This window comes from Argiope bruennichi, chromosome 7 (genome assembly GCF_947563725.1).
Source record: "Argiope bruennichi chromosome 7, qqArgBrue1.1, whole genome shotgun sequence".
In the NCBI taxonomy this organism is placed as follows: domain Eukaryota; kingdom Metazoa; phylum Arthropoda; class Arachnida; order Araneae; family Araneidae; genus Argiope; species Argiope bruennichi.
This window is the reverse complement of record NC_079157.1, coordinates 112318191-112332653: the sequence shown is the minus strand read 5'-3', so window position 1 is coordinate 112332653 and position 14463 is coordinate 112318191. Positions and strand designations below refer to the sequence as shown.

Here is a 14463-nt window from a genome sequence, read left to right as displayed (position 1 = left end):
AAAAAAATTTTTTTAATATTAATTGTAGTTTAATCATTTCATTTTTAATTTCAAGTTGAAATTTTACGGGAGCCAACAGAAAATTAGTGATACATAGTACATAATGGCTTAAGGCCTTTATAATAGTAAGAGTGAATTACATGACTATTGAAATTTGAAGCTTAAAAATATTGTGATGTAAAAGCTATTACAAGACAAGTTAAATAAAATATTTAATTGAAAATTTTAATGAGCATTAAGATTGGTGAACCAGCTGGTTGCCAAAAGGCAGCTAGTATCAAATAAACAGCAACTAAAAAGAAAAATTATACTTTTAAATTATACTAACTTTTCTAAGAACTTTACAGATGCAATTAATTCAATTTCAAAGAATTGAAATGCAGATGCTTTTCAACTTCTTTATTTCACAATCAAGATTTTAATAAATTATTACTGAAAAAAAAAACAGACAATAAGGGCAGTGGTTGGTATTTGGACAATTTGGATCATTACTATATGGTTTCGAATAGATGATATGATGTTTTCTGTTGAGGAAGGGAAAATGAATACATCATTCCTTTGCCAAAATCATTCCAGATAATAACAGAGAAATTGTATCACTATTTGTAAAAACTATCATTGTCATCTCTTAATCCAAGAATAGGAATAAAAACATCTTAAATATGGGCAACTGTGATTTGATGTGTAAAGAAATCAAAGGCAAAAGGATGAAGATTATGGAAATGAGTACATGAAACAAAATAGAGGCTGTACAGAAGTTGATACCTATTATGGATAGAAAGTGAATTCCACAATAAGAGAATTTCAATAACCCCAAGATTGAAGTAGAAATTTCTGGGATGAAAAGTTAGGATATGACCATAGAGGGAGATAGTTATAGTTTTAAATGATAACACCAATAATTCATCAGAACCCAAGCATTTGCAACTGTATAAAAAATAATTTTTGCAACAGTATTTTAATTATATGCATAGTCAAACCTAAAGAATAATCTACAAAAAAACTATTAAAAATTCATGCAGCAAGGCTGATAAAAAGAATGCAGTTATTGTAATTTTTTTTTTTTTTTTAAGATATCACATACAGAATCCAATTTCGTCGAAAAACTTCTGTATATTTTCTTGTTAGTTTTATTCTTACTATACTAATTTTATGAAATTTAAATTTACTATGCAATATTAGTATTTCATTACCAAATTAACTACCATTTATTGATTAAAATACTGAAACTGTTTTCAAGAAAATGGAGTTAATTAAAACTAAAGGAATAAAATGACATCAAAAGTTACACTATATATTCATTCAATTCACAGTCTTTTAAAAATATTTCAATAAAAAATCAACTTACCCCAAATAAATATAAGCAAAGAGAAACAGCAACATTAGAGATGACAGAATCAGCCAGCCATGAATAACCTGTAATCATAACATGAAACACTATGATATTTAACAATGTATGTTACACAGTATGCACAAGAGTGAAATGTTAAAGTAAAAACCTATTATATATATATATATATATATATATATAATGATATTTTAAAATTTAATTTAAACTTAATTAATTTCCTAATTTTTAGCTTAATTTAGCCCCGATTAACTTCATTCTAAAATATTCTTTTATTTACTGACCTCATTTCACTTTTTCTGTCTAATTAATTCAACAGAAGCTTTGTAAAATTTTTGAATCGGCTAAAGACCGACACGTTCTCATACTCTGAGAGAAGGGATAAATTATTGCTGATATAAACAAATTCCACTAAAAGATCCCTGTGTTTCCCTTGCCTGTGACTGACATGTGTTAGAAATCCCTATTAAAATCTCACAGTATATATTCACAGGGATAAAATTTTCATTAGCTTTCCCTCATTTTACTCTGTGTCATTCTGTGTTGCGTGTATGCTTGTCGCTTCTGTTTGTATATAATGTGTGCCTTCCTGGGATAAAATAAAGCAACATCAAAAAAAAAAAAAAAAAAAAAATCGAAAGTCTTTTCACTGTCTTCGAAACTATCCTCTGCTTCAAAAATTATGCTAATATATATATATATATAAATATAATAGATGCAATAGGATAACAGACACAATATAAATTTCTTGTAATAAAAAAAATCTAATTATTTAAAAAATTTATCTAATATATAAAATTCTCGTGTCACAGTTTTCGTTGCCATACTCCTCCGAAACGGCTTGACCGATTTTGATGAAATTTTTTGTGCTTATCCGGTATCTATGAGAATCGGCCAACATCTATTTTTCATCCCCCTAAATGTTAGGGGTAGTCAATTATTAATTAAAAACTAACTTTCCCGCCAAAAAAATCTTCCATTTTCCACACCGCCAACTTTTCCGCCAAAAAAATCTTCAATTTTCCCCAACGCCAAATGATTTAGGCTTTAGTTCTTTTTTTCTCCCAACAGTAATGAGACTAGGGTTAAGATTTTTCGGCGGATTATTTCAAACGATTCTGTTTATTTTCTTAATGTTTTATGCATTTAAAATTAAACATTGTTAATTAATCCATGTTTCAGATTCATTCTGAAGTACTTTTGAATTAAAATAGCACAGAATAAAGGAAATTAAAAATGTCTAATCTTCATAGCGTTACCCCAACTGGCGTAGAAAAATTCACGCATTTGCGTTACGTAAAAGGCGAAGAAAATTCACGCATGCGCACTGTGTTCTGATCGTTGGCATGGCAACCCTTATCAACGGACGATTTAAATTACTTTTAGGTTAGTTGTATGCTTTTATAAGTAAATTGTATTTATGTTAGTTATATATTTTTTGTATATGCTTATAGTTTTAAGTACATCGTTTTTTAAGTAGTTTTTTTTAACCTGTTTACAATGATTTAAATTATTTTTAGGTTAGTTGCATGCTTTTGTAATTAAATTGTATTTATGTTAGTTATATATATATTTTTTATATATGCTTATAGTTTTAAGTACGTCGTTTTTTAAGTAGTTTTTTTTAACCTGTTTTCAATGATTTAAATTATTTTTAGGTTAGTTGCATGCTTTTGTAATTAAATTGTATTTATGTTAGTTATATATATATTTTTATATATGCTTATAGTTTTAAGTACATCGTTTTTTAAGTAGTTTTTTTAAACCTGTTTTCGACAGATTATTTTAAACGATTCATTTTATTTTCTGAGTGTTTGATGCATTTAAAATGAAACATTGTTAATGAATCGATCCGTTCATGATGAATCTGAGAAAATTTTGTTGACAAATTCTTGAGATATTACATAAATTAAGAAAGATATTCTTTAGTGCCCATAAAGTTTAAACGCTCAGTGACTATTATCAGTAATCATATTATTAAAAAAAAATGCTTTGTTTCAGTAAAAAAATATTATTATATTAATTGCAGATTAATCCTTTACACTTTAATTTAAAGCATAAATTCTACGAGGGGTAACAGAAAATTAGAGAGATACATATCACGTTATGACTGAAGGCCTTTATAATATTATGAGTGAATTATATGACTATCAAAATTTGAAGTTTTAAAATATTTTGCTGAAGAATAAAATATTTTGCTGAAGAAGTTGGAATTGCATAAAATATTTAATTATTAAAATTTTAACGAACACTAAGATTGGCGAACCGGCTGGTCGCCAAAGGCGGCTAGTATACATATATATTTTAATCATTATTTAGTAATAGCCCATACATTCATTTGTTTGCATGCTTGCCTTGGTGGAAAAATGTGAGAAAAGCTATTTTTTAGAATTTGATGATAAGAAAAAAATCGGTGTAACCAATGATTGAAATACGAGAAGTTCAGTAAAGCACTGAAGAATCATTCCAATCAAAATGAATGAGATAAAGAAGTGAGCATCTTCATTTATTGAACAAAATTTCTGAACTACATAATCACCACCAATTAATTTCACTACTCTGAAATATATCTAACCACTAGGAATGCTCAAGTATAATTTAAAATAATATGATATCTTTTGTAATAAGATGCAATCAAAATTGACTGACATGAATGAATTAATCATATTAATCAACTTAATTATATGACATACATTTTATCAAAATAGAGAACAAAAGTATATTCATTTTTGATTTTTCAATACCTCTGAATTATGTATTTTTGCTTTTTAACATTTACGTACATATTTCTGTGAACAGAAATTTTTAATTTTAGAAATTACATGAGTTAGTTAATAATAATTAATGTTAGCAGTTAATGCTATTCGATATAGTTAAAATTTATTTCTAGTAATGAATGTATTTATAATTTCTTAATATTAGCAGAAATGCATTATTATATGACAAGCAAGAAAAGTGAGCTGGGATTACAGAGTGATTTAAAATGAATCACAAAGTGATTCTTGGCAGTTGATGGACAAAGCAAGCTGGGGATGCAACCCAAATGTATAATAATATGATAAAACAATGATGATAATAAAAAATAATGATTATAGCCATATGGGCTAAGATTCATTTTTAAATATATCTAAAAATATGTTTTAAGCCTGAGATGCATGGGAACAATTTATAATGATCATATTTTGCAAAGAAAAACATAAGAAATTTCACATAGAAAATAACTTTTAAAATAAAATAAAAATAGGAAAAAAAAAATAATGATGCATCTCACTTTATAAAACCGGAACTTATACAGGACAATCAGCAGCATAGTCATTACAACAATCACACCCATTAGTATAAAAGCATTGGCAAATGACTGCCATACTTTTGTAGGGGTATCAACTGTTTGGTCTGTGAAAGGAGTATATACTCTGCAAGAAGAAAAGATAGAAAGATTATATATAATTCTTAATATATTTAAAAATCTGAGAAAATATATTACTGTAAATGAAATTTTAAAAATAATCAAAAAGTGTAAAATGAATAAACTTACAGATAAGTGTTTGTCTGAGTGTAGAATGTTATTGAACTGGTTGTAGCAACAACAACCAACATACAAAGTGAAACTGGAATGAAGAGTTTTATAACATGTTTGGCACCATATTTCAATTCTTCCTCTTCTTCTTCATCCCAGGATTGAAGATTTGATCTGAGATTGATTGAAAAAAAGAGTACTTTAGAACAAATAATATATATAATTCTATATTTATAACTAATAGCAATGCAAATAAAATATGTACATTATTTAATAAAACACCTGCAAAGTATTCTATTTTCTATGTAAATACAGAATTAAGCAAATCACATTAAAAAAAAATATGGTACATTGACTTAGAATAATAATTTTGCATGATTTCACATAATTCAAAATATTTACCTTTAAACTACTTTATTAGCAAAACAAAGAATTCAAATAATTTTTTTTGTTTTGATATTACATTTCTCTCTATTAACTTCAGTTTCTTAATGTTTAAAAAACTGCTGTCTTTAAAATTGTTAAACTTTTTTCCTTTCTTTTTAACTAAGGTTTTAAGTATTTGATCATTCATATTGATTGCTGAAACTTGAATTCTACATTTCAAAAGTTCACAATGTTTCTTTTTCTATTTAAAAGAAAGATAAGTGGCCATCTATTTCATAGTCTCTGACTTCAGGATCTAATAGAAATTCTTTTGACAATGAATTTAAGAAAATCAGTTATTTTGCTCAAAGCAATGAAAATAGCCATTTTTAAAGAAAGATCCATGTTAAACTAATGGAGTTAAGCATTTTTAATGAATATCTTCTTCCTAATAACAGAAGTCACATCAAGTTTTATGAGGCATTTGAATCTACTAAGTAATGATGTTGTTCACCTCATGGTTAAATAGGCATGGCGGCTTTTTTTAAAAATTTCATTTTTATAAATATACAAAAATTAATGTCTATTATTGCATTAAGGAATTATCACATGTAATTAATATGAGAAATACCTAAATACACTTTACTATTAATGCCAATTAAAACTGATAATACGCAGGGTGTCTCTGAATTCATGGGCCAAACTTTAAGAGTAGGTATAACACATATAAAGCAATTTTTTGTGCAGCAGTATAGGGTCAGAAATGAAAATTGTTGGTGAGAAAATGAAAAGAAAGCTCTTTACTTGCATAATGTTAAAGTAAGTGCACAAATATGCCACCACCAATATCAATACAAGCTTAGTGGTGATGGACTGGCAAATGATAAGCATGCTCTTTTGAAGATGCTAGATATTTCAAATGAACAATTGCACCAGTGACTGAAAGCTTTGCAATGAGGTCTTCCTCATAGTCAGTTGGAGTTTCATCAGCACAAGGTTTTTCTGCCTTATTTGTACTTAAATTTATTTGTTCCACTTACACTTTTCATTTCCAATCCCATATTCCATTCAAAAAATGTTTCTTCATATATATTTTACCAACCCTTAAAGTTTGACCCTTGAATTCAGAGACACTCCATATAATAAACTATAAGCAAACAAACCTAGGATGAATGATGTAACAGGTGCTTCCATAGGTAAGGAATAACATTAATAACGATACATTTTCATTTTAAATGCAGAATTTATAAAGCAAAATATCAATTATTTATGTTTTAAGTCTCCTCAAATATTCAAATTATTTTTTTATATATTATAATTGGTACATTTTAGTTAACATCGCACCAGTACAAACATTTAATGCTAATATTTGACCACTATTTATACTATGTTGTAGCCAACATTTAGTGACAACATAGAGCTTAGTAGCAACTAGCACTAATATTTTAATTTGTTGATGAAGTAGTGCCATTTTAATAGAAAAATATCATGTAATCATAGTTATGGAATTCTAATAAGAGATGCTTTTCCTGTTTTGTTAAATTTAGTTATTGCCAACTTCAAAATCCTTTTAAAAGTATTCTTTATAAGCATTTACTTTAACACACTGATTACAAACCTGTTATGAGCAGATCGTCCAACCAATTGATTGGTGGCAACAGAATCTTCTGAAGGTGCATGACTAGATTCTCCATCTGGAAAATTAGCTTCACCGGGAGCAGGCTCTTGCTGCAAAAATTATCAAGGTTAATCTAACAGAAATTATGACTTTTTCCTTGCAGCAAACCAAATACATTTAAACTATAACAAAATATAGATAATTCTTTATTATTAATATCATATAACATGTAACAAAAGATATCAATGATTCACCACAACAGAATTTTAATAAAATCTCAGAATAATATTAATAATATAAAATCATAACATTAAAATAAAGTTATTATTAAATAAAAATTATATTACTACTTCGCAATAGATGATCTACAACTGAATTCTAAATTATAAAACAGAGTAGATCATTTTCAAATCAATTTTAAGCTTGAGGGAGAATACAAACTAAAACAAGTGTAGCTTGTAACCCACATATGATTAGATACATACATTAAATAAAAACCATTCCAGTTGAATAATGATACATTTTAAAATAATACTTTCATTTGAATATGCATTGTGATATTTAATGATTGAATTAATATATTAACAGTATTATTGTGTTAAGATAATTTGGTCAGAATAATTTAACCACTGGATTCAAATTGACATTTATCAAAATATGATGCCAAACAATTAATTTAATCTGTTTTTCAATAACTAAATTTTTATTTCAACATTACAGTACCTATTAAAATTGTTTAATCAGGCTTTCATATTTCATTTAATTCCATTTTTGTTTCAGGAAAAGATACAACAATATGATTCTTAAATCAAAAATTCCATATATAAACACACACACACACATCAGAAAATACATTGGATTCCATTTACAGCTTGCTGAACAAAATATCATAGTAAGTTAACAGTAAAGTCAAGGGTGTTTAGATATACAATTGTACATAAAATAACAATATAACTAGCAAGACATGTTTTTAATCATTATTACAAAGATCATATCTTATAGAAACCACAGTTTTTTTTAAAAATATATTTATTTAATATAATTTTTTAATTGTTAGCCTTATTTATTTAATAATTATAGTAATATCTGTCTTTACAAAGGATTTATACTATGAAAGAAATTCTTTTATAAAAGTATACCAGAGAGTTGACAGGAGAACAAAATTTATATTAAAATAATTCTAGAATATAATTTCAATTTCATATTTTTTATAAGATATGAAAAAAAAAAAAAAATCTGAAAATTAGAAAATAATAGATGGTACTCAATATCTATAAAGTGTTTTTTCTCAGTAGTAATATAGAAAGTGACAAATATCACAATAATGTCTTAAAATATTTATCTAACTGTAAATAAATCAATAATTAAGCAAGCAAACTATATTTTAATTTTTGCTTCAGAATGTTTGAATAAAATTTCATTAATATATGATTGTACTCATCTTTTCATGGAATGGGTACAAAAAATTAGTAAATCTATAACTTCATGCAAAATTATATCCAAATTTTTAGCAATAAAAAGTAGAGCCAGATATAAAATTTGATATGCAAATATTTGGCTTTCATCAACTTATAAAAATAACTGATATGAAATCTTAGTAGAAATTCAAAACTATAGTAGATTAAGCAAGCACTATTGCCTTTTCTGGCTGCATTATGTTTTGCTTGCTTTAAAATTTCATTTTCTTTGTTTCCTTTGAGGATTATACTATGCTTTGGATTAACAAACTAAAAAAAAACACACTTTAATATTTAGTAGTTATTCCTAAACTCACCAAGTTCCTAAAGAATAAAGTACTTTTCATCATATATATTCAGCATTTTCTAGCTTATATTCCTATATTTTGGTTTTAAACAAGTACAAATGTCTATTTTGAGTTAAAGCAGGTTTCATTTATTATTATTTTTTAATTCGGTATAACATGATTTGAAAATTCCTCAAAACAGAACAAAAAAAAAAAAAAAAACCTACAATGAGGTGGTACATATTTATTTCCTTTACTATTCTTAAAGTTCTTAAGAAACAAGTAATAAAATTTCAAAACTGATACAATTGGTTCTTTCTCGACTGTGATAGCAACATTTATTATAATATTTTTTTTGTAAGAAAAATATTTGATTTTAGTTTTAAATATTATAATTTCTACTTCAAAAGATCAGTACTTGAAACAGAAATTACAAAACACTTAACAAGCCATTTAGCAAATTGTAGAGAATAAACTTCTTTACTAAACTAATTAATTATACTATTAACTATAATACAGTTAAGACAGAAGAAAAGGGAGAAGAAGAAAAATAGAATTAAATCAGAAAACTTACAGAACATACATTCCTTACCGGTGAGTACATTTCACTACGTCCCCCCACCGATGGATCAGATACTGACTGTGGCATTCTTTCTCTATTTGCTCCTGTTAGAATAGATTGAAGACTACTATCTGTTTTGGAATATTGACTATTGACAAAAGAAGTCATGAGTTTAGTATATTCTGTTGCTGATTCTCCGTCACTCTCGTTCATATGCTAAGAGGTAAGTAAAAATTTATAAATGCATTTAAATTGATCTGAAGATGCCATATATCAGTGTCATACAATTATATAACAGAACTTACATATTATTAACATTGAAAATATCCCATAAGTATTATATGAAAAATGTTTTTAATGTGATATGTTTAAAATAAATATAAAAAGTAATTTGATTTAATCTTAAATATATTGTAATAGTAATTATATGAGATGAAAAACCTTTAAAAGCCTTGTTGCAATTACTGTACTGTAAATTATGTAAATACAAAAATTTCATGAGCAGTTGAAGTGATGAAACAAGAGTTAAAATAAAATTTGAAAACTAATATTAGAAAATTATTAAATATACACTATGTAGTATATTTAACAACGTGGCATATTCATAAGAAGTTTTTGATATTTTTCTTATTAATAGTGCTAAAATACAAACAGCCCATACTTATTCATTTTTATGTCAACATTTATGCTTATTGACATCGCTTTGCTATGAAGGGAAAGATATTGAAGTGTTGCTTTAGAAGAAGTGTAATACTTAATACTTATGCAATAAATAGTTCAAGTTAATTTAAACAGATAAAATACAATAAATAATAGTGTTTTACTATTTATTTAACCCATGCTAAGACTGTGGTAATTATACCTAACATCAAATTCATCAGTTTTTGTATGAAATTATGTAGGTTGTCCTATGTTCACAAATTTTTCAATGAAACAAAATTCTAGAAGATTTATTTCATATTTCACACCATAATGAAATGTCTTAGTTAGTGAGCCAAATCAATTAAGAAATCAAATTAATTATATTTAATAAGTTTGATGAAACACTTTCTAAAAACTAATCTTTATCCCAAAAATATTTCCATATATTATACCATTAATAAAAAAAAAAAGCCCTTTAAAAGTTTAATGTAATTACTTAATGGTTTTACTATTATCTACAGCACTTTCCAGAATAATTAAGCAAATTTATTATGAGAATTTATAAACTTAAAAAGTATTTTTAATACTTGATGTTCTTATTAGATATATTTTAAATAAGAAATTTTGTTATTACAAATTAAAGATAATCATTTCTAGCACATCTATATAAATTAATAAATGATAAAGTATTTAAAAACTTTTACATGTCAGAAAATTATATTTTTCACAGATGATCACATATGTAAGAATTGTAAGTAGGTTTATATGAAACAAATAAAAAAAATATGATATGTAGACACTGTCGAAAAAAAAATTAGACAAATGAGAAAATGTTAATTTTATAATATTAATAGATTCCGAATTCCTTTAGGATAGATAAATCATAAATTTATTATGTTTAAAGTGCTTTAACAAATATCAGGTCTATTATAAATATATAAACCTGATGAGGAGAATGTTACTAATAAGCATATCAGAAATTTAGATAATATTTAATGGCAGATGAGACTCGCATGAGAATTAAAGTCAAAGATAATAATTATTAAAAAAATTAATATTATTTTCTGTATAATTTAGCAGAAGTGAGCTTTCAACTGTACAGTTCATTACCTACTAAAAATTTGAACAGGAGTTTTAAAACTTAAAAGTTTGCCTTTATTTTTCCATGAAATTTTAGAATTTATGAAAGAAATTCAATCACCTTAATCTTCTCAATAAAATTCATTATATTCTTAGACTGTTACTGTAAATGATCAAACTGATAGCTAATAAGTCTGATTAAATGTAATTATGAAAACTGGGGCGGAAGGGAATAAAAACCAAGCAAAAAACTGAAGAAACAATTTAAATTCTGCTTCTTAAAATTGACGAACTATTTAACGGAGACAAAGATAAGAATGATATTTATCAGTAAGTGATAAGGACACTTCAAAGAATAAAAAATGACAGTGAATACTTAATGGGATGCAAACTTGTAATTTCAAAAAAAGTACATAAGTGAAAACAAAGTAAATCTTATGGGATTAATATTGAAGTTTCAACATATTGCGGGCTGTGCTTATTCATAACATAGAAAGAAAAATTTAAATTCAATCATAAATTTGAAAATAAAACAAATGTCTATATCTTACTTTTAGATTTATGACATAAATAACGTTTTTTCTTAATTCAGAACATTATTTTCAAATATAGCATAATCTATCAAATTTTGACTCGGCAATTTCTCTAACAATGTAAATATCAAACTAAAAACTAAACTGACTGATGCCACAATCGTTGCCAAATTCTTAATGCTAAATAATTTAGTTCTTGTTTCATTCCTGTTCCTCTAGAACCGAGGATCTTCTTACATACATCGGTGCATCCCTATGGATACGAAAAAATTATATTGGTAGCAGCGCAAGATACAAAACATAAGGTGTTAAAATGAAAAAAAAAAAAAATGCAGTAGAATTTTGTTTTCTTATATTCTCAATAAACCACAAAATTTTTAATAACTCTCACAAATACATAACTTGTGAAAAGATCATCATCATGTTATACACAAATTATTTATATACCTTATTCACGTATGATTTACAATGTGTTTCACAACTCATGATAGATTAGGATGTGCTGGAATTAAACTAAATGGATAAAATACCATGCAATGCATGACCGAAACACAGCATGCGAAACACTGATCACTTACTTCAATCTGCCCAATATTATCTCGTGAACATGATAAAGTAAAATATTGGTTCGATTTGAATTGCTGAGGAATATGTTACAGGAAAAATGAAAGTATTGGCCTATTTCGCAGAAGAATTTTTCAGCAAGAGTTGGATTATTAACAGAGCTTGAATAAGGCAGGGGCATACGGGGCAGTAGCTACGGGCCGCCATATCAGACCCCCCCAATCGAATAAAAAGTTTATTTTACGTTTCTTTCCTTAATGAACATTTTTTAAACAAAATATCAGTACAATGTAAAATCCGCCAGTTTTTTGTTAGCCTCTTCATTAATCAAATACGTATTAAATACGCAATATAATAATATAAAGTACAAATACATATTTAGATACATGACACTTTTTAGTCTCAGTTTTCATACAATGTTCTGTAACAGTAAAGTTACTTTATTCCGGTGTATCTATGAAGTAAGATGCATAAATGTTTTAGTTGTTTTAAAAATGTACTTTACTGAAGGCTATGATATTAGCATGTGTTTTTTTTTAAATATTTAAAAGGAAATTATTTTTTTATTCCATTGTTCATCGTTTTCTGCATCTATGCTATATTCTTTTAATGATGGACATAGAATTCTCAAAAAATCAATAAAATAGACCGTCAGACCAATATCAGATATTTCGTCAGACCATTGGAGGGAGGGGAAGCTTTATAGCTGTTTTAGGTTCTAGTCAGTTTTCTTGTTATATATCTATAATGAGATGAAAATTTAAATACCTCCATAAAGTTCGGCTTTTTATTCCTGTAGTAGTGAAGCAGAGGGGTGGGGGCAAAGAAGTGTTTTGCCCAGGGCGCTAAGTCGGGTCCTGATTATTATATAAGCAAGTGGGTAATTGCCTATGGACCCTACATTTTAAAAGGTGTCAAAATTCCATGTTTTTTTTATTTTGGAATATTTTGAAAATTATTTAATTTTGATATTCCTATTTAATTAGCATTTGCATTATTTTATTATACACCATATTACATTATTTTATAATCTTCAAAACCTGTTGCTTTACAATTAAAAAAATGCCCGATATCGTATTGTTGCATCAGCAAAATATTATAAAACTTTTCTAATTACCAAAATGCTGGAACATCAGATTCTTTTAATACGTAAAATTGATATGGAACTAGTCAAATTCGCTTGCGTGGTAAAACAATGCTCACAGTTGTAAGAGAAGAATTTTAATTAAACTAATATTTACAAAAAGAAATAATAATAATAATAAGAGTTCTGAAAGAATTTGCTTAAATTATCGTTTGCTTTTTTTACAAGTAATTGTTAAATTGAGAGGTTTAAATTAAATAGTGTGCGCGACACATATGATTACACATATAATCATTAAATATCATTTGGGCTATGGTAAGACAATTTTTGTCATTTTTTTTTTACTATTTTCCTAATATTGCTTTTAAATTTCAGGTCTGACTTTTTTTTTAAATATTCGATATAACGAAATCAACTTTTTAGAAGGTAATCTGTATCTAAGAGCTATAATGTTTCAGTTTTACTAAAAAAATTTCTGAAAATTATTCATACAAGTTCAAATTAAAATTGATAAGAGATTTTGGTTTGGAAAATTTGAAGGTAAAAAGTGGCTTCACGTTTTGTATTACTTAAGACTCTGTACAAGGTTTAATCTAGCCTTGTTTTCAGCTCAAAAGGACTGGGAACGGTAAGGTTTTGAAATTTTCCTTCCCTATAATTCCTTATTATTGAAAATGGAAGACCAGTTTAAACTGGACGAATTATTGCTTATCATAACGAACAACTTTTGAACTAAAAGCTTTTTCATAACTACAAATCCTTAGAAATAAAGAACAGAATTTTCAACTCCTAATATTGTCTGGTTTTCAATCTTTTTTTTAATTTCAAAATTTGTGACATTTCGTTGGAAAACTTTCATTAATTCTTTTCTTCTCTATTTTCTTTCATACTCAACATTCAAACCCTCGTAAAAATTATAAATGTACCTGGCGGAAGAAATAATATAAAGCTTTAGTTTGCATTAATTATGTTTTAAAGAACATGTTTCAACAATTTCAATGTAGATGCCATGAGTGAACGATCGTTGCATTAACTGAAATTGATATTATTTTGTGATCAGTTATAAAATAAGATATCTTTCATACGTTTTTTTTTTTTTCAATATAGATAAATATCCCATTAGTAAAAGACATTGTAAAGTATCTCCATGATACTGCTTGATATTATGAATGATGGACAATATCGCGAGGATATCTAAGTTTTATTGGGCGTTTGGTACTAATAGGATGCATATTCAATAGAATAATTTAAGTGAATATAAATAACCTATTAGCACATCTCACGATATCCCTACGATTTTGCTAGATATTCTAAATTGCAGGATAATGTAGCAAAAATATCGTAACGCTGTGCGATTTTGTGTTAAAGGGATAGAAATTTGATACAAAATTCAAATAACCACTAA

At 26.5% G+C, this 14463-nt stretch overlaps 1 protein-coding gene across 4 annotated transcripts in view; it reads right to left on the bottom strand.

Moving 5' to 3' along the window:
• The window catches only part of LOC129976228 (presenilin-1-like), a 29976-nt gene extending 18411 nt beyond the window's left edge, over positions 1-11565 (bottom strand). The window contains exons 1-6 of one of the 4 annotated variants that reach the window (XM_056089690.1): positions 11429-11565; positions 9168-9371; positions 6850-6959; positions 4884-5039; positions 4620-4761; positions 1349-1416 (exon numbers count right to left, since the gene is read on the bottom strand). In XM_056089690.1, coding sequence (XP_055945665.1) covers positions 1349-1416; positions 4620-4761; positions 4884-5039; positions 6850-6959; positions 9168-9368 — 677 coding nt within the window. In that variant the 5' untranslated portion in view covers positions 9369-9371; positions 11429-11565. Of the gene's footprint in view, positions 1-1348; positions 1417-4619; positions 4762-4883; positions 5040-6849; positions 6960-9167; positions 9372-10998; positions 11150-11428 lie in introns of those variants that run through there. The other 3 variants (XM_056089686.1, XM_056089687.1, XM_056089689.1) reach the window with 3 other exon arrangements.
• Between the last annotated feature and the right edge of the window lie 2898 nt (positions 11566-14463).